This window comes from Tauraco erythrolophus, chromosome 2 (assembly GCF_009769465.1).
Source record: "Tauraco erythrolophus isolate bTauEry1 chromosome 2, bTauEry1.pri, whole genome shotgun sequence".
Lineage (NCBI taxonomy): Eukaryota > Metazoa > Chordata > Aves > Musophagiformes > Musophagidae > Tauraco > Tauraco erythrolophus.
In genome coordinates, this window is record NC_141466.1 from 24,379,163 (window position 1) to 24,403,813 (window position 24,651).

Here is a 24,651-nt window from a genome sequence, read left to right on the forward strand (position 1 = left end):
ATTGTTTTCCTTAAATATGCTAAGTGAGCACATCAGAGCATGGGTGCAAACGTCTTTTACAGTTAGCTTCAAGTAGCCAATCCCAGTTCAACCTATTTCCAGTAACAATTCTTTGCTAACAATGACTTTTCAGCACCGCAGTGAAAAAAGCCCTCTACCCCATTTCAGACAGTTCCACAAGAGGGAATCAATGTGCTGCTTAAGTTCAGAAAAGGCCTTCAGTTCATGGAAAGGTTTTGATTTTGAAGATCACCATAACAAGATGAATAAAATAAGTTTTTTCATTCCACCTGAGTAATTATCAGCTGCAGCATACAGCAGCTAGGAAAAAAGAAAAGAGAACTGTCCATTCCTTCTCTCGCCTCTGCTACTAGTGTGTAAAAATATAAGAAAAAAAAAAAAGAAAAAAATGTTGAAAATCAAGGAAACATTAAGTCTTATAGATTTGCCATGTTTTTCTAGTCTCCAGCAACATGTGACGTTCCTTTTACATGTGTGTCTCTATTATGATATGCCTGATTTGAAACACTATTATTATTCAGTTTTCTGAACGTGTTTTTTGAGCCTTTTCAGAAAGTTTTATCTTCAATTCAGTGTGATGATGCTGACAGCAATGACAATTAACAGTCCTGGGCATTTCAAATGAATTATTGCAATAGCATGAAGTATGATCCCTCAAGTGGCTGACATCTGTGTGTAGTGAAGTTTAATGAGGGTTAAGAGGTAAAAAAAGATCCGCTACAGTCAAAGAACAAAACCACTTTTCTCAAAGCTGTCAGAACCAACATTAAAAGAAGCAGTAGAACACTTGTAGTAGAACACTAGCAATTTCTAGCCATACCATAGAATTATCACTGCTGTGCCAACCTCTACAAAACTAGATAAAAAATAATAATCTACTAGGAATCGAAATGGACTTGGTTGGAAAGGAAACATAAATGAATATTCTAAACTGGAACTTACACTAGGTAAGCACATTTATTCTTGGAAACAAAAGCAGTTACGCTTTTGCTTAAAAAATTGGGAAGTGTGCAAGAGAAGAAAAATATGGAATTGAAGCTAAAATATATTAAGATGGGAATATTTGAGCTGAGACTGATGTAGAGTAATTCACAAAGGAGTTGACATCTCAAGTGCATTTCACAGTGTTCCTCCCACCAGCGGACAAAATATGTAGTACTGAGGTAGGAATAAAAGCGTAGTTAAGTTTGGATAAATCTGAGTTTAAATTTATGCCCTATGCAAGATGTGATACTGATTATGTCTCTGTTTTCCTGCTTGCATTTTTCACTGAGAGAGTTTTCCTGACATATTTCTCTGTATTTGAAAATAGTGAATAAAATTTTCCACTCTTCATGAAAGAAAGAATTATTTTGGTAAGTTCTCTAGCCAATTTTCTGTAAGATTTAAATTCTTAAGTTTATTCAAACACCCAAAAGAAAAACAATTTAAAGTACCATTTGGAATATTTTTGTTAATGCAATCATTTCTGGAAATGTTACCTCCACTTCGGTTCCTTAGGCTTATAGAAAACTACTATAAAGTACCTTATAGATTTATTTTATTTTTCATTTTAAACGTATAGTTTTCTTTTTATAATATCATGTTTTGTTGCATTAAGTCCAAATTCCATTCTTGACCAAAACAGGGAGGGAGGGCGCTGTGATACATGTTTTCTTGAAAGATGGGCTGGGTTTATGCATTCTGTTTATCTTGATGACATTTACTTTGCTTTTCAAAAAATTAATTAAAATCTCTATAGAATTATTCTGGAAGAACCACTACAGGTCCATTTACCAAAAAGAATAACAGAATTTAACTTCTTTCTCTTCAGAAAGCTAGCTAAAATAATTCTTAACTTCTGAGCTGCAAAAAGAGTAAAAAAGTTTGAAAGTCATATTTTAACTTCACAACATCCTCTTTACCGCTGATATTTTCATATAGCACTGGAAAAATATTTCTGAACTTTATTGAATGAAAGGTACAGTAACTTTCTTAGAAAAGGAATACACCAAACTAACCAACCAGCTACATCCAAATGCCACAATTAAGTTTAGCATATAACTACTAATTGTGTTTTCACTTGAAATCACTATGCACAGCACTTGAAACACTATACTTAAAAGACACTGCAGTATGTAATCAGTCTGGAAAACATTTCATCATTCTCCAGATATGGACCAAATTATTAGAGCTGTTAATTATTAAAATTCTACTAAATCTGAGTTTATTTAGGAAGGCTTAAAAACCTGTCATCTTTAATGAGGAGATTCTATAAAAGTGTGGATGCTTTTACAAATGCTGCGACCTCTGTCTGACTTGGTGACTGAACAGATGTAGAATAGAACTGCATGCCATTCCAGCTGATATGCACAGGAAATCTCAAGTCTGCTTTGTTTACCATGGCAAATTTGGCTCTCCTTTAGATATTCATTCCACTCATTCCATTAAGTAACACAGAATAACTAATTATTAATTGATAATGCAGAAATTTGAAATGCACAAAGATATTTTCATTTAACATGCTGTGCCCATTCTGTATCTTTGATAAGATTTATATACAGGTTCATTCATTTGCAGAGAGGGTACCCAGCACTATGAATTCTGCATCTGCTTGGTAGAACCAGAATAAATGCTAATTAAAATTGCACAAGTAGTCAAAACATCATAAATACACAAAAATACACACAGGTATAGTTTTCATCTAACTGACATCTAATATAAATCCAATTTGAGGAATCACTCTCAATGGAATAACTTCATAGTCGTTTATAATTTAGTATTTCTGCACATTTGATAGAGACATTAATCAGCATCAGTGGTAGTGAATAGGGACTTTTACAAGGGCATGTAGTGATAGGACAAGGGGCAATGGATTTATACTGAAAGAGGGCAGATTTAGATTAGATATAAGGAAGAAATTCTTCACTCTGAGGATGGTGAGGCAGTGGAACAGGTTGCCCAGAGAAGTTGTAGATGCCCCATCCCTGGAAGTGTTAAAGGCCAGGTTGGATGAGGCTTTGGGCAACCTGGTGTAGTGGAAGGTTTCCCTGCCCATGGCAGGGGGGTTGGAACTAGATGATCTTTGAGGTCCCTTCCAACCCTAACCATCCTAAGACTCTATGATTCTATGAAACAAAACAAAAAAAAAACCACCACAACCCAGAACCTCATACTAAAATCTCACCTTATTCTACTCAATTTTAAGCAGGTTCCAAGTTAGGGAAGCAGTTGTTAGAAATAGATGGATGATTTAGAAGTTAAGTGAACCTAAGGAAGAGAATGAATGTACTTCAAATACCTAAGTTGGGATAAACCTGAGCCTGTCTACCTTTCCCAGACGTCTAGAACTCCTGTTATCATCCATGAGTTCTCAAAAAGTTATTATTAATAGACTTAAGATTACTTCATTTTAAACTTTTTCATAATTCTTTTCCTCAAATTATTTGAAAACTTAGGTCCCTTGACAACTGTAGTTTTGTTTTATTCAATTTCAGGATTATTTAAGAAATCATCAACTGATCTGAATCTTCTTTAGCTTAGACTCCAACTAATTCTGGTGCCAGAAATTCCAGTTTTAATGAAATTTGCTTTCTTGAATTCCATTCAGTATATTTTGCTGTTTGCATTTATAGAATCATAGAACGGTTTGAGTTGGAAGGGACCTCAATGATCATCTAGTTCCAACCCTATTCCCAAGTACTTCTTCACTATCAGAAATATCACAAGAACATTTCATATGTGGACACTGAGTATTTTCAGTATTAAAAATGCCAGCATACATTATAAAATCTTACAAGGTCTTTTTAAGAGTGTCGTTAAGAGCTGTGCCCTACTATATTCCTTTTCCCAGTAACCACCTAGTTTGAGACATCTGTTGATCGTAAAACCTTGGTTTTCGTTAGGTTTTTTAGATTATTCTAAAAAGAATGGGAAGAAAAAGCCTTGTCCACTTAATTTTCATGATTTAGTGGTTTGTTTTGGATCTTAAGGAAAAGCAGTGCAAATCACAATAACTATAACCCTATATGCTTTTTATAATTACACTGTTTTTCCCAGCAGATGTCTCCTATTGTATTGTTGACGAGCATCCCAGATTACCTTAAGCAGCTTCTCCTTATTTCTGACTGTCATCTGTTCTTGAACAAACTTTATCCTTCTATATCAAAATTTCAAACCTGAAATATATTCTACTGCATGCCAGTCATGTCAGTTTGTAAGTTTCTGTTACAGATCACCAAGATTGAGGTCTTGTCTTCTAACTCAGGTAAAATGCACTGTTATAGTATCAGCTGTCAAATGTTCAAATACAGCATTCTCAAATCGTTTCATTCCTTCTCTCTCATTCTGCTAAGAATAGACCTTAGTTAAACAGATGTCTTTATAAAGAACAGCTTTTCACATATATTAAGATTAATTCATTTGCAGAGAAACAGACACGAGCAGGCCTTTTCAGACCATCCCATTTTCTATCTTCCTTCTCAGTTGCCTGTTCTCTAAAGTTTCTTGAACACCTTTTCTCATCTTTATAGTGCACTACAAATATTATCGTTAAAGAGAAATTTTCTCTCTAGCCAAGATTTACTTCAGGTAGCTTACAAGCTTTTTTCCTTAATCCTTTAGCAATGTTGCCCACCTGCCATCACCCCACATCCATTTTACCACCCAGATATTTAATTCCCCTTAGTGTAAAGTTATAGAATCATAGAACGGTTAGGGCTGGAAGGGACCTCAAAGATCATCTAGTTCCAACCCCCCTGCCATGGGCAGGGAAACCCTCCACTACACCAGGTTACCCAAAGCCTCATCCAACCTGGCCTTGAACACTTCCAGGGATGGGGCATTCACAACTTCTCTGGGCAACCTGTTCCACTGCCTCACCACCCTCAATGGAAAAAATTTCTTCCTCGTATCTAGTTGAAATCTGCCCTCTTTCAATTTAAAGTCATTGCCCCTTGTCCTATCACTACATGCCCTTGTAAAAAGTCCCTCTCCAGCTTTCCTGTAGGCCCCCTTTAAGTACTGGGAAGCTGCAATAAGATCACCCCTGAGCCTTCTCTTCTCGAGGCTGAACAGCCCCAACTCTCTCAGCCTGTCTTCACAGCAGAGGTGTTCCAGCCCTCTGATCATCTTCGTGGCCCTCCTCTGGACCCGCTCCAGCAGCATCATGTCCTCTTGTGCTGGGGACTCCAGAGCTGAACGCAGTATTCCAGGTGGGGTCTCATGAGAGCAGAGCAGAGGGGCAGAATCACCTCCCTCGACCTGCTGGCCACGCTTCTTTTGATGCAGCCCAGGATACAGTTGGCTTTCTGGGCTGCCAGTGCACATTGCCGGCTCATGTTGAGCTTCTCATCCACCAGCACTCCCAAGTCCTTTTCCTCAGGGCTGCTCTCGATCCATTCTCCGCCCAGCCTGTATTTGTGCTTGGGATTGCCCCGACCCACGTGCAGGACCTTGCCCCGACCCACGTGCAGGACCTTGCACTTGGCCTTGCTGAACTTCATGAGGTTCTCACAGGCCCACCTCTCAAGCCTGTCAAGGTCCCTCTGGATGGCATCCCTTCCCTCCAGCGTGTCCACAACACCACACAACTTGGTGTCATCTGCAAACTTGCTGAGGGTGCACTCGATCCCACTGTCCATGTCACCAGCAAAGATGTTAAATAGCACTGGTCCCAGTACTGACCCCTGAGGAACACCACTCGTCACTGGCCTCCACTTGGACATTGAATCGTTGACCACAACTCTTTGAGTGCGACCATCCAGCCAATTCCTTATCCACCGAGTGGTCCATCCATCAAATCCATGTCTTTCCAGTTTAGAGACAAGGATGTTGTGTGGGACAGTATCAAATGCTTTGGATAAGTCGAGGTAGACGATGTCAGTTGCTCTTCCCCTATCCATCAATGCTGTAACCTCATCATAGAAGGCCACCAAATTAGTCAGGCAGGATTTGCCCTTAGTGAAGCCATGATGGCTGTCACCAATCACCTCCTTATTTACTATGTGCCTTAGCATAGTCGCCAGAAGGATCTGCTCCATGATCTTGCCGGGCACAGAGGTGAGACTTAGTGGCCTGTAGTTCCCTGGGTCTTCTTTTTTTCCCTTTTTAGAGATGAGGGTTATGTTTCCCCTTTTCCAGTCAGCGTGAACTTCACCAGATTGCCACAACTTCTAAAATATGATGGATAGTGGCGTAGCCACTTCATCTGCCAGTTCCATCAGGATGCTAGTTCCCTCAGTTATATTAACTGCAAAGGTGAGTCTCCTATTTTATTAGGAGTATGAGGGGAAAAAGAAACAAACAAACAAACAAAAGAAAACCAACAAGAGCCATGCACAACAAACCACAAGATGTAAGATATCTGGAAATAAGATATGTGAAATATAGAATAGAATATTTCAGTTGGGAGGGGTCTACAACGATCGTCTAGTCCAATGGCCTGACCAATTCAGGGCTGACAATCCAATTGCCTGACCAGTTCAGGGCTAGCAAAGTTAAAGCATGTTATTAAGTGTATTGTCCAAATGCCTCTTGAACATTGAAAGCTTGGGGCATCGACCATCTCTCTTAGAAAGCCCATTCCAGTGTTCGACCACCCTCTTGGTAAGGAAATGCTTTCTAATGTCAAGTCTGAACTTCCCCTGATGCAACTTTGTGCCATTCCCATGCTTCCTATCACTGGATACCAGGGAAAAGAGATCAGCACCTCCTCAGGAAGCTGTAGAGAGCAATGAGGTCACCGCTCAGCCTCCTTTTCTCCAAATTAGACGAGTACAAAGTCCTCAGCTGGTCCTCATAGGATATGCCTTCCAACCCTTTCAGCAGCTTTGTTGCCCTTCTCCAGACACATTCAAGTATCTTAACATCCTTCTTAAATTGTGGGGCCCAGAACTTCACACAATATTCAGGTGAGACCACAATGTTAAATACAGCAAGAATGAGATACCATGTATTTTAATACTGATCCCAAGAAAGAAATTATAGTTGAATTTTCAAATCAATGTTACATGTATACTACAGTAAAATTATCAACAAAATGACACGTTTCTTTTTTCTTCATTTGAATTAAAACACAGGGTTAAATACTGAAGACCAACACAAAATATTTTTATTTCTGAAGTCATTTTTTCCATCTTTGGCTTCTGTTCATAGATGCAACAGATTTTTGGTGTTTATACTAATTCACCCAAGACCAAAACAAATGTTAATTAAGAAAAAAACCCATAACTCTGTTTATATCAACTTGATCTGCATAAAGCATTAGTTGGCAATGTAAGTGCCACTATAATTTAAAGGCCCCAGCATCTAACGGTTCATGTATTCCTTGGTTTGAAATTCTCTAATATTCACAAACTTATTTAGAATTTATCTGGTCTGTTTCTTTAGCACAGAGATTATACTATGTACTTGAAATTAAGTTACTGCTTTGAGACCAATTAAAACTATTAGAACATTCAGTTGATGAACCTACTGCCATTTTTCCACTTTTCTTTCTTAAAGACAATTGACTGTAGCAAATCCGTAAATCTGAAAGGACTTAATTAGTATCCAGGGACAGTTTAGCAGTATTTAATTAACAAAAAGAAAATAAATTAAGAAAAAAACCACAAAAGTAACCAACCTCTCGTTACACCCTGCTAAGTTTCTTTAAATGGGAAATTATAGTTAAAAGGAATATACTTTGTCATTTAGAATGACCACAGGAAGAAATACTTATCTTCAGACTAGCAAGAAAAATGTTCTAGAGCCTCATTCCAATTATTTGTCTGTACAACAGATGGACTACATTAAAAAAAAAAAAGTCTTGAGAGCTAAAGTAAGAGGAGAAATGAAATCATAGAAGGAAGCAGAATATAGCTATTATTTAAAGCAAAATAGTCAGATGCAGACTATTCAAACACAGACACAGAAAAAAGACTCACACATTTTTTCTTCCCTGAAAGAAGAGACTCATCTACCCACTGTCCCAATGCCTGGTGGTCTATAAAATACTGTCAGGGCAGAAAGCTTTATTATAATACTAAAACCTTTGCCCATTCTATGCTTATTTTTATTTTGATTACCTTATACCCACTGTAAGAGACTGCATCTCTTCTTACTGAGACAAGACATAATTAACTGTTCTAGTTTATTCATCTGCTTCGTCTTTTATTTGTAGAGTCTTGATTCTTCCTTATTGCACTGTATTCAACCTGATTTTTACTCTCTCCAGTGTTATTGACCATATCCCTATAGAAGCACCTCTGTCCCAATTTCAGCATGACACAACCTCTGTTTTCTCCTGTGCCAAGTTATCTCTCTTTCCTCATTACAAGCTCCTGAACACAGGGCAGGTCTGATCAGCACAGAATAACCCAGTCTTCTGAGGCCCAGACTGATGTGAGGAGCAATAGCCAGACTCCATAGGTTAATCTTCTCTGACTTAGCCATTTCTTCATCATAAAGCTAGGGAAGGTTGAGGATGGCATCTAGTTGCTACTCATAGTGCATAAAAAGCAACTTCTTTACATCTTTTCTCAAATTAGTAGGAAGATGTACAGCTATTCCTCCACAGAGAATACAGAGGGAATACTTCGAGGAGAGAGACAACCTAATAATGGCTGTTGTTTGTGGTAATCTTTTAGAAGTGCAGGTGCTCATTATTGGAAAAAGAGCCTGGGATTTCAAAATTACCTCTTATTTCAAACTGGGTTCTAAACGTGGACTGACTTCCTCTGTACCACCTTGGTACCACACCATCTCAGATCAAACTGGATCCAGATCAAACACAAGTGGTGGCAATCTATGTTTCACAACTCATATGGATGTTGTGAAGACAACTACACTAAGGATAGAAAGGCACACAAAAACACTATGCAAGACTGCATCTACGCTTATGTAAAGTGCCTTGAGCAGCATGAGGAAAATGCTCTGCTATCTATTAGAGTCACATAACTGGCTTTCCTTCCGATAAGATAGGAGCATGGGGGACTGCATGCAATCGGACACAATGGTGCTGTCAAGAGGCAGCTGAAGTGTGCACTTGAAGTATCAGTCTTCAGTGCATTCCTGGTAATGACACTAGATTTAACATGGGCTTTTATTGACTGCAGTGTCAAATAACCACACAGTTTTTTCAATTTGTGTTTACTCAAGAAGACATATCCTGTACTGAAGGAATGAAGAACACGGACACAGTTGTTATTAGAATGCTTTAACATGTGTATCTTTCCTTTAGTAGAGAAATAAAGCTTCAACAACTCCTTAGAGAATTAATAATATTAAGCCCTAAAAATTGAGATACAAAGCTATTTAAAAATAAAAAACATACTTTCTCTCAGAATGGACCTACAGTCTTCCAGGATTTTGGCATATGGGCAGCTCCCTGTAATTTATGTCGAGAAGAATCCAGATATAGTTTATGAGTGTTTTCTACTTTTCTTCCTGTCTATAATAAAAGTATCATCTCCCTTTGTATCTATATTTATAAAGTAATAATAAACATAGATAAAGTAAGTTTATCCTTAAAACAAATTAATTTTAACAATTAAAAAAAAATCACTGTAACTGCTATACCAACATATGATTGCCTTGACCAGGGTATACTTTTGGGAAATATCCATTCAGATAAAGAAAATGATCATAAAATAAGGCATGCATTATCATCCTAAACAACCTTTCAACAAGGGATAGTAAAATGTGAGCAATTAAAAGAGAAGCAAAGGAGGGGAAAATAAGAATGCTGTCCATCTTACATTAAGGAAGCAGTGTCCAAATGGAAAAAAACAGATATAAACAGTGATAAATGTTTTGTCTTCATTGCCATCATTTTAATGGATTTGAAATTAAGTCTTAAATAGCACAAGAAATCTTACAGCAAATGTTCTAAATATTAGCTGAAATTATCATATCCAGCTTCAGCCCTAGGTTCACAACTGAATATTTCTCTTATCCCATGCCAGGAGATAAGCTCTTCCTCAGCTGAAGTAACTACTTCCTTCAAAAGGTTCCTCTCCCCCTTCCCCTGGCCTCAAAAAATGCCAATTTGCAGTTGAGCTCTAGCAAGGTTTAAACTCTACTTCTTTAAGATTGACAGTTTCTCATAGGTAAGAGTTGTTCCTGTATGTACTTCAAAGACAAGCAAAGCTGTGGACTTCCCAGCTGTGTGTCATGCTTTCGAAGTCTTTGAATTTTCCATATCCAGGAGATGCTACTAAAAAAGAGAAACTGACAGTCTTAAAAAGGAAGAATTTGAATTTACATACAGCAAAGGCCACAAAAGAGAGAGAGGATTACCTTTTTAAAACTGATTTTTTTTTTTCTTTCTCTTCAGAGAGCAACAGATTTCAAGAAAAAAAGATGTTGTAGCTAGGATTGCTGTTTATCAGCAGGAACAACCAGTATTATAATATGAAGGGTCTAGCCGCTCCAGAAAGAAATATAAATTTAAAGTGAGCATTTCCTGAAATAATTCTTTATGCTTTTTAAGTAAACTAAATTCCTGAATTTCCTTATTTATTGTCAAATTTATTTAATTTTTTTTAATGAGCTCTTTTCTTTTTTTCTTTCTTAAATGTTTACAGTAGTCCCTGGCAGATAAAGTAGATCATAACACAGGCAAGAAAAATGTTTTTTCATCTTCATTCCTATTCCTACTTACATCCTGACTTCAAAATACACTTTATGAAAAGATCAGGTCTAGCATGACTGTTGACAACATATCTCTTTCAAAAAACATGGAGTTAAGAGAGCACATTAAACATAAAATATTTCTTTTGGGGTTTGATTTTTTTGTGTGTTTTTTTTTTGTGTGAGACAGGAGAAAATTCCTTGAAAACATTGAGCAAAGCAGTTTCAAATGTTAAAACATATGACTTTTCTAGCTTAAAGGCCTGTTTTAAAAAGTAACTTGTTTCTTGTAAAAATAGACTCCAAACGATTTAAAACAAAGCGACATATATTTGTGTAAACCTAAGTCTATAACTGTTTCACTGAACCACAAATTACTTTTTCAATCATCATTTAAATAAAATTTGAGGGTTTTTTTTTTCACTTCTTGTCCTATTTCAGAACAATAACACACACACACACACAAAAATTACATATTTCTGGACTTAAGCATGTATAGCTAAACCTGAAATCAGAAGTTTGATTACCTGAGGCTTTTGATGATATTAGTCAACAAAGTTTTAGGGAGGCAGCCTTTAAACTTCACTGCCTTGTTTTTTTAAAAAGGCATGAAGGAAAAGATCAGTTATGAATAATCTTATGCACTGCCATCCCGAACTGTTCCCTTCTCACCTTTTGATAGCTATACACGCATCTTATTTGAACTTAAATGGTAAGCAGGCATTCTGTCCTGCTGTAACTGCAGTCTATCTAGCAGAGGAAGTCTTCAATCCAGGTAGCCTCACATATAACATATATTGTTTCTTCATCTTATTTTTTTATTTCAGATGTAGATAAATAGTAGCATTATGTAACAAGGATAGCGACAATCTTTCAGTTCACTGAACCATGAGAAGGGTTTGAGTCTCACCATGTTCTTTTCTTGCCATTGACTGTTCAACCAGCATGGAAGAAGTTAGCAACAATTCCTAAAAGATTAAATATGTCTTGTTTGGCTAAGTACTTTCCCTGTATCTTCCATTACAATCGGATTTTCCTCTTACCGAGGTCTTAGTTCTGACCGCCACTAGACAGATCTCAAATCAAACTAAAGTTTTTAAAGTATTTTTCAAAGATGTCACTGTCAAAGCAAAACAGAAGGGCAAATCAAATATTAGGATGAGGTGAGGTAAGGGAAGGGCAGCAAACTGGTGTATTTCTGCTGCAAAGTCAGGAGTTCGTTTTTGACTCATGTAACTCATCTGCAAAACAAGCCTCCGAACTTCTTTTGGTTTCAATTCCTAGCAGCTAAACCCAGGGCTCCTTCTGCAATTCTCTCCGAAAAAGCAGATATTGAAATTCTAAACAAATACGGAATCTTTTTTCTAAGTTAGCTAATGCCAGAAGCAGTGCTAGAATTTAGGTCTTCTGTTTCACAGGGCATACTAGTATATCTTTCAAGTTACTATAATTTTCTTCAAAATTTAAGTGTTAAATAAAATCAAAAGACCTAGATGTTAGCAACTGTTAAGACACTGCAGAAAATGCAGATAGAGCATGACTGATTTACTGACAGCTGTGAGCTCAAACACACAGAATTCAGCAACTGAAGCATACTTGTGAGAATACTTATGCTAATAAATCCACATATTTGTTTTACACTACCTTGCCAATAGAAATTCTTGTAATTTAGTTGAGACTTCTTAAATTAAACAACATGAGTAGTGACATCGCTCCTTCCTCTCTTTATACATGTCAATATATCTGCACATAATCTAATGGTTTAGCCTTACCAGTGCTGTCATCATAAACAACAGTAACTGTTTTCCACTTGAAGAACTGCACAAGGTCAAGGATGGCACGGCTGAGTGAAGAGAAATCTGGATAGAGGCTGACATAGAAGGAGTCCTTGTTGTCTGACACTTGATGTTTCCAACGGGTCTGGATATGTGGAACACCCAAAGCGTTGCAGATGGATTGCACAGCATTAGCTGAGGAGCTATGGGATGGTCCGAAGATGGCAGCCACCCCAAGGGACAGCTGATCGCAGGCTGAAGAGGAGACAGAAGTCTGTCAATGATGAGAGGAAAGAAGGCAGTGTGCCAGAAGGTATTGCACAATACATTTTAAACAAGAGGCACTCCATGAAATACAACTTTACTGCTGACAGAGCTCCCTTCTTGTGTGATGCTTTCACTTACACAGATTTCAACTTCAGAATACATTTCTAAGCTTTCACTATGAGCTGATGAATAGCAACACAACATCAAAACAGCACTCAGCTATGTTTTATAAATGCTTCTGTGTCAACTGAAGTCACAAAGGTCAGCAATTGTGTATCTTTTAAAAAACCCTGACAAGAGAAGAGATTTATGTTCAGCTGCATCTTACATTTGGAAAAGGGCCATATGGGACAGTGTTCTAACCTAGGCTGTTTAAACGTTAACTTCTTCCTCAATCAATCAACGCTATTTCTACTGAGATACTAATTATTAAGAAATTGTACATGTTAAGTAGGCACTAGTTACGTATGAAGAAAATTATTAATTTCATTGAAATGGACATTTGAATTTCTCTATCTGAAAAGAAGGCATGTCGACTAGCAACATTTGGAGGTGAACATTTTCCCTAAAAAAAAATAAATAAATTGTTATCTGCTAATGAAAATAATTCAATGTTCCTTCTGAAACACTAGAAATAATCAGTTTTGCTACACCTGTATTGGCAGATAAAACTGGCCCTGAGAGTCACTGACACAAAAATGCTGCATTCAAGTGGTTTAGCTCTCCTCTTTCCAATATAGGGTGGCCCTACCTATACTGCGTTTTAATAGTCTCTGGTCTGTATTATCTCCCACAGTATGTTCTGGTGTTATCTTGTAGAATATTAGTTGGGACATGCCAAAGAGACGGCAGGAAAATTGGTCAATACTGCAGACCAGTATTTCAGCCCATGTTTAGTATTTCAGCTCCTGTTTAGATCACTACCATAGACATAATCTTTATAAGTATGCAGTTCTGAAAAAAAAACATTCTGTCTTCTAAGAAATCATCCTATTTAGTAGAGAGACGCAGTGAGAAGTATCACTTTAATCCAATCTAGACATGAGTGTGAGGTTTGATTAATTAATATTGTTACTCCACCATCGATGTTCCTGATAGCTGAGGAAACAAGCAGCAGAAACACATCTTGCTGCATTACTTATCTCAGCAAGTAAAAATTAATTGTTTTAATATGCATGTCCTTTTTGACATGATGAAAATATTGCTAAGTCTTCCAAGTGCATTCCAGAAACTATGCTGGCACACCTTTTTATTACTGCAGAGCACCAGTGGTTTAAATGAACTTCTCATATACATGTAGGATCTCCGTTGCATTTCTGAGTGTCAGATCAGGGCCTAAATGACTAGCTTGATAAAAAAACATTTATGCTAATATTGCCCTTCCTAAGAGTAATCAACAAGCTTTATGCAAATGTCACTAAATGGGATCACTAACAACAGCAATAGCTACCAGATGGCTTTTGAATGGGCTTTTTTTTTTTCCTGTTTCTGAGATTTGAATAATGCAATGCTTTCACATGTGATCTAATACGGCACTGGTTCTATCAGATGCATACCAATTTTTCCAGTGCATTGAGCGTTATTTTGTTTGCATTTACATTATTCTTCACTGAAACAGCATCTTGGAAATATCATCTTGCCTTCAGGTTGCTCTTTCATATAGTACCTTTAAGAAACCATTAATATTTCATCTATATTCAACTTCAAAAGTATGTGTTACTAAGAGGTCTAAACAGGCTATTTGTGATGCAGCGGCTGCCTGCTCACTAATGGACATAATCATGAACCACAAAATGAGTCAAATGCTTTAAGTCTCATTGTTAAAACTCTGCTTTGGAGCCATCACAATAAAATGAACCATTTTATGTTAACCTTTAGCCTTTGATTCCGAACTAAAGCACCTGTCAGCACAAGTGTAGTTGGCTGTATTGTGAATTGATGAAGCAAAAAGCTATTAGCACTGGAAGATTACACAGATTTTGATATAGCCTGACCAGTTACAAATAAAAAGTTGTGTTCTCATCCAAGATGCAAGTGAGAACAATGAATATATACAATCTATTCAATACATCCAATGAATGGCATGTTGCCATTCTAACTTCAGCTATTGTAGTCTATCAAGAGTTAGCAACATGATATTATGACTAGCTTGCACCCTCAAGCAAACCCCAAGTAAGGACTGAAAGTAGTTGTGTTGTCTCAGGAAAGGCTTAAAGAATTAAAGATTGTAGAACAAATTTCTCTGCTCTCTACATCTTCCCTCACGAATGGAGAGAAACTGTCTCATTAAATTTCTCAGGATAATGTGTGCTGGTGTCAGGAAGAGGTTGAATTTGGAAGATGAGGAGGAAAGGAGAAAAAAAGGGTCAGAATTAAGGATCAGCCCATTCATTCGCTGTTGGCTGAGATGGAAATAGTAGTCTCTCAGAACCTGCTTTAATCCATCATCCAAAACATCAGAATAACAACTCAAAAATAGGTCATTAAAAGTGTTAATTTGCCTCTTTCTCCTTCCACACATTCTCCTCTGCAAAGAAACCACCCTGCTAAGCATAAATATTTAGCCCATAATATTTTTCATAAATCAAAGCATCTTGCAATGAGAAAACTGTGGTTATTTCTGTACAAATATGGATACTATTTTCATGCCTAACAACAACCTATGTTAGAAATTTTGTTTAGCAAATAAACAGATAAAACAGGTTAGCAAGATTAACTGTGTGATATAGCAAGAGGAAAAAAAAATTCTCATGATTTCTACACTGAATTTTTTAATCAGTATTATATTCCACTTTTAAGGTGTACTTCATGTACATTCACTCTGACACAACAGTTTTTCTCTATGTAGCATTTTGAATGTACCAGCAAATGTTTTTGTTCATCTTAGCCCGCTACAACACCAAAAATCCCTTATTGTGTAAAGCTTTCAGTCTTCCCCACTTGGGAGTGGCATGTTGGAACCAGATCACTTGGCATATTTAAGCTAGAAACCTGTCGTAAGAAATACAGGTTGACCTCTAATTCTTTCATCTTTCTTATTTTCTTGTTAAGGACAACATTCATATGAAATAACTCTTCAAATTATAAAAAAATATTTTTAAATAACAAGAAGTTCAATGCAAAATTCAGTCCTGTTGAGTTCTGACACACCAGGCTTTGAATTTTCTCCTATAAAATGCACATTCAACTTGTTGGGGTATACCCTACTTCCTAAGGTATGGCAATGATGCAGTGCAATTTGCATCTATTGTCAGACTTGAATGTAAAGCAAACGGAAAAATTCCGTTTTTGTAAGAATCAGAGATTTAAAAATTTAGGAAAAATGCTCAAGATTATTTCTAATTTTTCTTTAAACAAATCATTTATGAGAAACTCATTATCATTCAGGAGAAAACTGCTGAATTCAGGCCTAGACATTCATCTGACAACAATATCTTTAAGAAGACTTAATATTTAGTTTATTTTTATGCCTCGTTGACATAAGACACAAAACTACAATTGCTTGTTCCCCTTTGAAGCCCACAGCTGATTAACTATATGAGACAATCATAATCTAAAGGTAGTTGTGGAGATGTACTCAAAGCAATTGAATGCTTAAAATTGAATTGGAACCTTCTTCCAAGTTCACTAGAATTTGGGGACATTTGGCATTTTCCAGGATGGACAAAGTTTGGAGATAGTGTTTTCTCATTTCAAAGGAGTTGGTCTCAAAAACACCCCAGTCACAAAGCTCAGAAAAAGTTATTTCAGATTTTAAGTACTTAAAGAAATAGCTTTTAGACAGGGGCAGCAGGAGCAAGGCTGACAATGTAATTTTCAAGCAGTTACCATTACAGTCTTCAAGGAGTGGTCTTTGATGTCGGCCGCAGCCTTGTACAGTCTCATTGCATTTGTCTTTACTGGACAGACATGTTTTCAGGTAGGTAAATCAAGTGAGTCTTAATTTCTCATTAAAAAATTAAATATGCAAAAGGTTACCTTTTTTAGATGCTTCAAAACTGTCATAGAGATTTATCTTTTGGGTGTCGTATGTTAATGTGGTGTTTGGCAGAAGAGTTCTGTTTCTGTTGATTGTGTTCACAGCAAATCTGAAGGCTAATTCTTCTGCTCCCATTGGACCAGATTCCACACACTCAAAAATGCCTCCTGTGGGAGAAAGAAGAAAGACAAAAAAAAAAAGAAAAAAATAAATAAATAAAACAACAAACCACTAGTAAGCCAAAATGCCATACGAGAACATGTTTAATCATCAGTTTGGGAAAAAGATACATCAGTCTGAAATTTTTAACTTAATAAAACTGATACAGTGTAACTCGTGAAATTATCTCATGATTTTGTAAAGTTTGAGTCAAACCATAAATAACCTAGCAACAAATCAAACTTACCTTGAAGAAAACCTATTTGTTTTTTTTTCCATACAACATTCATTTTACTATTATGAATAAGATGGCTGTGGCAATATTAACTAGCCACACTATTTAGAAGCAAAATAGGAGAGATTAAACATATGTAATTATTATTTTACATAGTTAAATTTGAAATTATTATGTTCACCTCTTCTAGATCAAACAACATCTGGGCGGGGGGATGGCGCCCAGATTTCTAGATTCTTGTTTTCTACTCTTCCGAACTTAAGATACAGCTATAGTGAACTGAAGAGTTCACTAAAAATGCAACGCATAAAGCAGCATGGAACTGGGATGCCCCAAACTGCCTCCAGAAATGAAAATGTGTATATATTTTAGCATGATTGTATGTCTGAACTGATAAATATACTAAGCAAAGCGTTCAAATTTTGCTCTTTTGCACTGAGCCACATGTATATGCTAACCTCATTCTCAGCAAATACAGGAATCTAAGCAAATACAGACTTCACAAGCTCTATCATGCAACAAAAGCATCCCCAAAGCAAGTGTGTTGCCAGAGTAGGACATGCCTCAAATGACAGGCAATTTCTAAAACGCTTCTGAGCCACTCTCAACCTTAAATAAAGCAAATGTGTTTGTGAAACCGTGCTGTGCTTCGGCTATTCTTTTCTAATTAATGAGATATCATTGCACATGAAATGTAAATTTATACATACTTTGGGTTAACATCATTTATTCTTCAGTCTGGAAAGGCCAAGGATACAGTGACAATAAAAGTAATTTGAAGATACGTCCTTACTATGGCGACGTGGAATGCCTCAAAACCAATCAGCACCCATATGGTCTCTTCAGTTCTCATGCTGACAGCATCTGTCTATGCTAATGGACAGCCAATGGCCATCATCTGAGGATTGCTAATTACAAGCCAGGCATTGTATCTGTGCAAGAAACATTTTTCATTTACTTCCTCCTAGCTTGTGTTTATTCATTTCAAAAGTAATGTTGCTACCTGGCTTTGTAGTGTTTAAAATATTTATTCAACACTCCACTACTTTCTCAGCAAGAATCTCAGAATCTGAACGTACAGGAACTGAGTCAGACTGAATTTTGCAAACTACAATCAGTTTGCAAACAGTCTTGTTGAGCAGCCAAGTAGATGAACCATTTGTAAAGCTAAAAGGATGTCTATTTAGTTATTAATTCTTCCCTTTTGTGATACTACTAAATATGAAAAGGCTTTTCAGTTTTACAAACCTCCTGCCTCTTCCAACCTGTTTCTCACTGTGGGATGGAGGTGTTAACCTTTTCCTACAGATGAGCCCTTAAATTACTGGTGAGAGCCCTAGGGACAAATGCTCAAATAATATTAATTTAAAAGTACAAGCACTAACCACTGAGATGAAATGAAACTAATAATTATTTAAATATTAGTCATTTAAAACTGAGAATGAGGCACTGATTGGAGAGGCAGACACTTACAAAAAATTTAGATACGAAGGGAAATGACCCAAACTAATTGAGCATAGAATGTATATATAATAAGTAACCAATATAAATAATACTTCAGAAGCTAAAGCAAAAGAAACTTGAATAGCATTCAGGTAAACATGGGTCAAGAACATGTCAGAACTGAAAAAAAATGATCGTGTTTATTTGCACAATAACACAGTATTAACATGAAAGGCAACCTACTGCTTTTGAAATTAACGAAGTGCTCTGTTCTGCCTGATACACAAGATTTTGTGCTGCTTAAGACTTACAGCATCTAAACATTATAAATCAAACTGTGACATATAAGAGAATCCTATTTTGATTTGGGGAAAATATTAAAAAATTGCTGCAGAAAGCTGAAAATAAGTTAATAGGTGATAAGTATAGATATTAAGAGACAAGAAAAATAAAAAGACATTTCCATGAACATAATGAAAATTAAGATAGATTTTGTAGGCTTTCCTGAGGCATCTGGAAAGCAGTTATTCAAATGTATTTGAATAAACCAGCATCACACAAGCAGTTATTAAAAAAATCATTATATCCTAAGTTACAATGTCTTCATAAAGAAAAATAAGAACTACAATATCTTTCTTCTCCCTGAATTTTTTACATTGGAATATTCCTTCTTTAATTTCAATATGTTCGAAACCCAATACAATCTTTCTTCTTCATTCCTGTATTTTTCGTTCTGCTCATTTCTAAATTCTTGAGATGGGGAATTCCTTGTCAAAGATGCAGTCACTACTCTGAGTATAAGATAAAATAAAAATAAAAGTGGATTTTGAACTCTCATATTTGGGTATTTCCTAATGGTAGTGACAGTCCATTACATACTAAGACAATTTTATGAAGATGACAAAGTCTCTATCTTCCGTGAGTGGCAATGACGTGCAATTTCCCACGTGAATCATTCAGTGTTTTCTTCCCTCACTCACACATTCTCTGTCCCCATGATAAACGTAACCCCTGCAAAACTGGCAGCATATGGTCTGTGCCTCAGGGTAAATTTCCATTCCTAAGGAAAAGAGAGGTAGAAAAAGCTGTTTCCGTTGTCCTATGATAAGGATATTTTGCTAGGAGGAAAGAAAACATAGCTTTTGATTCCTGCTCCTGAATATTTTCACATTTTACACTAGATAGACATCGAATTAAAAACAAGAACCCTACAGGAATATAGATTAGACCATATATTTGCAGTTTCCTAGCAGTTTTCTAACCTGTAGGATGTCAAACTTCCACTACAACCCTTTCATTTCAGTTTTATGCTACTTCTGCATCTGTCTGCTCAAGCATCAGTGGAGGAACATCCTGTAGTTAAACATTTCAAATGCTGGCAGGTGTAGGTTCATCTGAACCTTCACACCCAGAAGAGATTCAAATTAACAGATTCTCAAAGTGCACCATGTCCTACTAGTATGCAAAATGTCTAAAAATGCCAGACTCCTCTGCAGTGAATAACAGCTGCTAGTTTTGGCCAACCTAATGCTGCACACAGGGCACCAGCATTTTTTAATTGAACTCGTAAGCAGTTTAAATTGAACTCACATGCTAAGCAGAGTAGGAGCTTAGGCAGACACATGTCGCATTTTGAATATCTGAATATCAGAATATAGTCACAAAACAGTTCCTCATGCTCCAGATGAGAGCCCTTTAAAGCGTGCGTGAAAGTCTATGCCTCAGATAGTGGCTACTCAGCAAAGGCACATAAATGGGTTGACAGGAATGGGAAGTTTTTATTAAAGAGTGCTTTCTCCATTGCAGCATAACATACGAGTAGAAACTTATATGGTAACTTTGAATTGACTTGGCCTTACTATTACATTCGTACATTTGTTCCTAAATATGTGAAGAACAGCAAAAAAATACGTTGTGTAAAACCACAGGTATAATACTGGGAGACGAGCCACAAATTACACTGCATTTCTTTTATAAAATGGAAAGGAAATTAATAAAAAAGATTGGCTTTCCACTTCAGATATACTCAATTATAAAGGGATAGTGGTTTCCAGAAGCATACCGAGTTATGTTGTTCCCTCCCAAGCAGGCTGTTCTTGGCTGCTATTATACCTTATATTCAGGATAGCCTCCTTAATAATCAAATTGAGGAATGCATTGCATGCTCTCAGATAAGCAGACAGAAGAGTCATAAATCTTGCCATCGATGTGTGGTCAAGCAGCCAAGCCAATTCCTATCTCCGTCTAACAGCTTGAAAAATGCAGGTGTTGCGGTTTCTCTTATTTTTAACACAGCTCATAGACCTGTAATAGGCAGAAACACCAGTTCTCATATACAACCACCAGCACATCCTAGAGGAAATGGCTGAATTTTCACTGCTACCATGAAACAGAAACAGAAAACTTAAAAGGAGTAGTAAAATGTTTGTTTAATGCTTAGCTTGCTTTAATGGTCTCATATACGACTTCTTCTTTTACAATGTTAATGATATAGCAGCTCATCTCTGCCCTATACCAATAACACTAGGGAATATGACATCACGTAGCTACAGCTCAATCTGTTGCTCATGAAGTTTTATTGACTGTGTACAGTAGGTGACTGCAGTATAGCTGAACATTTCTTCAAGTTTTTACTGTCATGATAACCACCTAGCAAAAGCTCACTAGATTTTAATAGTGATCAACACCTGAAGAATCACAGTGATGAGGAGTGTTTAAGACAGGCCAGTCCAAGCCAGACGTGCAAGAGCAGTTCTAAAATAGTCTTTAAATACTGTATCTTTTGCATTGACATCCAGGATAATTCAGATCTCCTACTAATCTTGATATACTAGAACTGCTTTTACTGAATTCAAAATCCACTGGGATTTTTCATCACAGTTGTTACTATTGAAAAAACATTTTTATGACCAACTTCTATTACCACAACCAATAGGGAAAATCCAGTCATCAGTGTAATACTGATGCAATAACAGTTTCTTCAGAAACCATTGGGGAAAAAAAAAGATAGTAATATTTTATCAAAAAGGACAATACGTAGGTGCCTAAAATAGTATGATTGATGTAGATGTCTATTATTTTCCAAGGAAAAAGAAAACCTGAAATAGTTTTTAAAACAATTCTACAAGTCTAAAAAAATTTGTTCTGAAATTGTTTGAATGGAAAAATCTTTATTTTCTAACAAAAATCTTGAAGAAGAATGGCCATTTTTAGTTCACAAGCCATCTTGTTTTTCTTCAGTTTCCAAGTCATTTTTTTAAACACAAAATCTAAAGAAAAAAGAGAAAGTCATCTTGTTACACATCTTGGAAAAAATTACCAAAATTTTGGTACAGCTTTTAATTATCTAATTTCACAAACAATAGAATAACCATTTGAGTGATTCGGCTTTCCATTTCTATTGCACAAAAGGGTCATAGGTAATTTTCTCCCCATAAACATTCCACTTTGTCATGGTTTGAAGTGGGGGGGGAGGTCCGGGTGGCAGAAGCTGCCCATCAGACTGGACTCTCATCCCCCTCGGGGCTTGAGTCAATTGGCGCCTCTGCGAATTGCCCTATTTACGTCGGACAAAGGAACCGGAAAGGTGTGCCTGTGCCCAGGAGCAAGGAGATGGGAGGGGGGCACGGACCCCACTGCCGGCGCCCGGCTGGGCCGGTGCCCACCCCGTCGAGGATGGCGGCGGCGCCGCTTGGGGAACTTGGGGAGAGCTCCGCTCCCGGGGTGCCCACCGGGTCGAGTTCACCCAGAAAGGACTGAGATCTGAGACAAACGGCCACACAGATAACAGGTCAGTGAAGATGGAACAGAACAATGAGTGCCGCAGCTGAGTCCCCCTTGCGAGCAGCCCCTTGCAGCCAGTCCTCGGTGGGGCAAGCAGAGACCCACTCGCAGCCCGTGGAGGATCCACATCGAGAAGAGATGCCAGAGCCTGAGTACGGTACGCATCTAGAGTCCGTGGGATGACCCCCGCCAATGGGGAGGTGTTTCGTTAAAGGAGATGCCTCAGCCTGAGACTATTGTGAATCATGGGCACAGGTCGAGACGCATTTACGTGTTTTATGCATTTACACATCTAAGTCTGTATGGAGTCGCGTTTAAGGTCGATCTGACGACCCACGCCGAAGCGCATTTAAAGTCTGTATGATGACCCACGCCAGAGCGAGTGGCTACAGCTCCTTAAAAGTCCAGGACTGGTAAAGCCCGCACTTGGGGCAAATCCGATGAGGTAAGGATTTGCCTCCCAGCGGGCAGGATTCACGCTTTCGCCGTGAGTAGGGGATCCACTGGAGCAAGGGACAATGGTGTAAGGACTCCTTTTCCTTTAAGAGAAGCGGCAGTAACAACATGGATGAACTGACCTGCACTCCCCCATTCCCTGCCCCCTGCGCTGCTGGGGGGAGGAGGCAGAGCCGGGAAGAAGAGGCAAAGAGGGAGTGGCGTTGATTTTAAGACCTGGCCTTGTTTTCTTGTTATCTTCTCAAGTAACCGTTTTTGTTTGCTTTTCTCTTTGTAGGTAGCTGTTAATAAACTGTTTTGCTTTAAGAAAACAGCCTCTTTTGCCCGGGACCGTGGTTGGTGGGTGCTCCTCTGTTCCTGTCTCGACCCTCAGCTCTTTTATTACATTTCTCTCCTCTCCGTTTTACTGGAGTGGGAGAGCTGCGTGGGGTTTAGTTGCCGGATCGGCCTAACCCACGACACACTTCAGGGATCACTATCTTGTGTGTATTGCATCATCTCCATGTAGTATCTGATAACACGTAGTAAAAAGTACAAAAGCACTTAACTATACAAAATCACTAGGTGAATACAAGTGCCAGAACAAGTTATTCATAAATCTCTCCTCTTACAAATGGAGAACTTTTGAAATAGATGCATGCCATAAAACCTGAGCTACTCTTACCTGTTTGAAATAATTCACATTCAAGGAAGCTTCAAATGTGTCTGAGTAGAACTACAAACAAGGAGAACAGTAAACCTGACTGATACTAAATCCAAGAATTTCTCCTTTGTTTCTAGTACAGTCGCAAGTTTCAGTAGAAAAAAATGCTATTTAATTACAGTAGCTACAAGCTCTTTTACAATCTGTGCCCTCTGAAAAATTAAACCTTTAAATATATAACACAAGGCCGCAGTATTTTGGATCATAATCTGACAAATCAGCTGAAATTAAGCTTACAGACTACTTTAAATTACTGAATCTCAAATAATTCTTTTTTGATATCATTGCAAGTCTATCAACTATATGCATAGAATTAAAACTTCCATGGTTTGGCATTAATGGGAAATTAACAGACTAATTTTCAAATGTGAAATCAGGAGAGGAAAACTAAAACACAAACTTATTCTAATATAGCATTAACAAAATCATGGAAATGCTAACATTAATCATAATTTCAGATTTAACTGTGATTTCCTAGATTTCCTTGTATGAAGATGTAAGAGGGTTTTCTTTTCTAATATCAAAACAACTAGATAAAGATCTCACACATACACACACCAGTTATTAATAGCTATAATTTTTTAACATTATAGCCATACTATTGTTATCATGTACCAACCTGCACAAATTTACCAACAACTATGAACAAGAAGGTCTTATACATTATAAAAAGTAACATCAGTCACATTATGGCATGAGCACCATTTTTTTAATGATACAGTAACTTTTAAAATATAATAATGTAAACCTGTACCTTAAGTAACATTTAAAAGGTGAGTTACTGAGAGTCTGGAAAAAATTTGCTTTTAAAAACAATTTATCTTAGTCAGTAACATTTCTTCCAATCATTTTACTAATAAATTTATATGAATTTATATAGAAGTTAAATTATTTTATTTTTCCTTCCTCACCTCAGATCAATACTTTGAAAATAACTATGGTCCACAGATCTAATCCTGATTTGGCAAATAGATATCTCTTATTCTGATATTACCTCCCATTCGGAAAACGTGAACTCTCAGACAATCTCTGTTTAATTAAACTGGAAAGATGGGAAAAAGGAGCAATGGGTGAACAAGGTATATGTGATTAACAAATTCTCTAAAAAGTGTTTCAAGAGAGAATCGAGCAAGTCTATCAGTTGTTATACCATTACAATGTAAGCTTATATCTGCTGTGTTCCAATTTTGAAATTGGCCATTTGGTTATCGAAGCCACTGATTATATAAGGTGGTACTAC

General features: G+C 37.1%; 1 protein-coding gene across 1 annotated transcript in view; it reads right to left on the reverse strand.

Annotated features, from left to right (window-relative positions):
* Positions 1-24,651, reverse strand: part of GRIK2 (glutamate ionotropic receptor kainate type subunit 2) — a 352,290-nt gene that overhangs the window by 188,213 nt on the left and 139,426 nt on the right. The window contains 2 exon segments of the mRNA XM_086631971.1: positions 12,384-12,641; positions 16,632-16,799. Of these exon segments, the coding sequence (XP_086488097.1) occupies positions 12,384-12,641; positions 16,632-16,799 (426 nt within the window).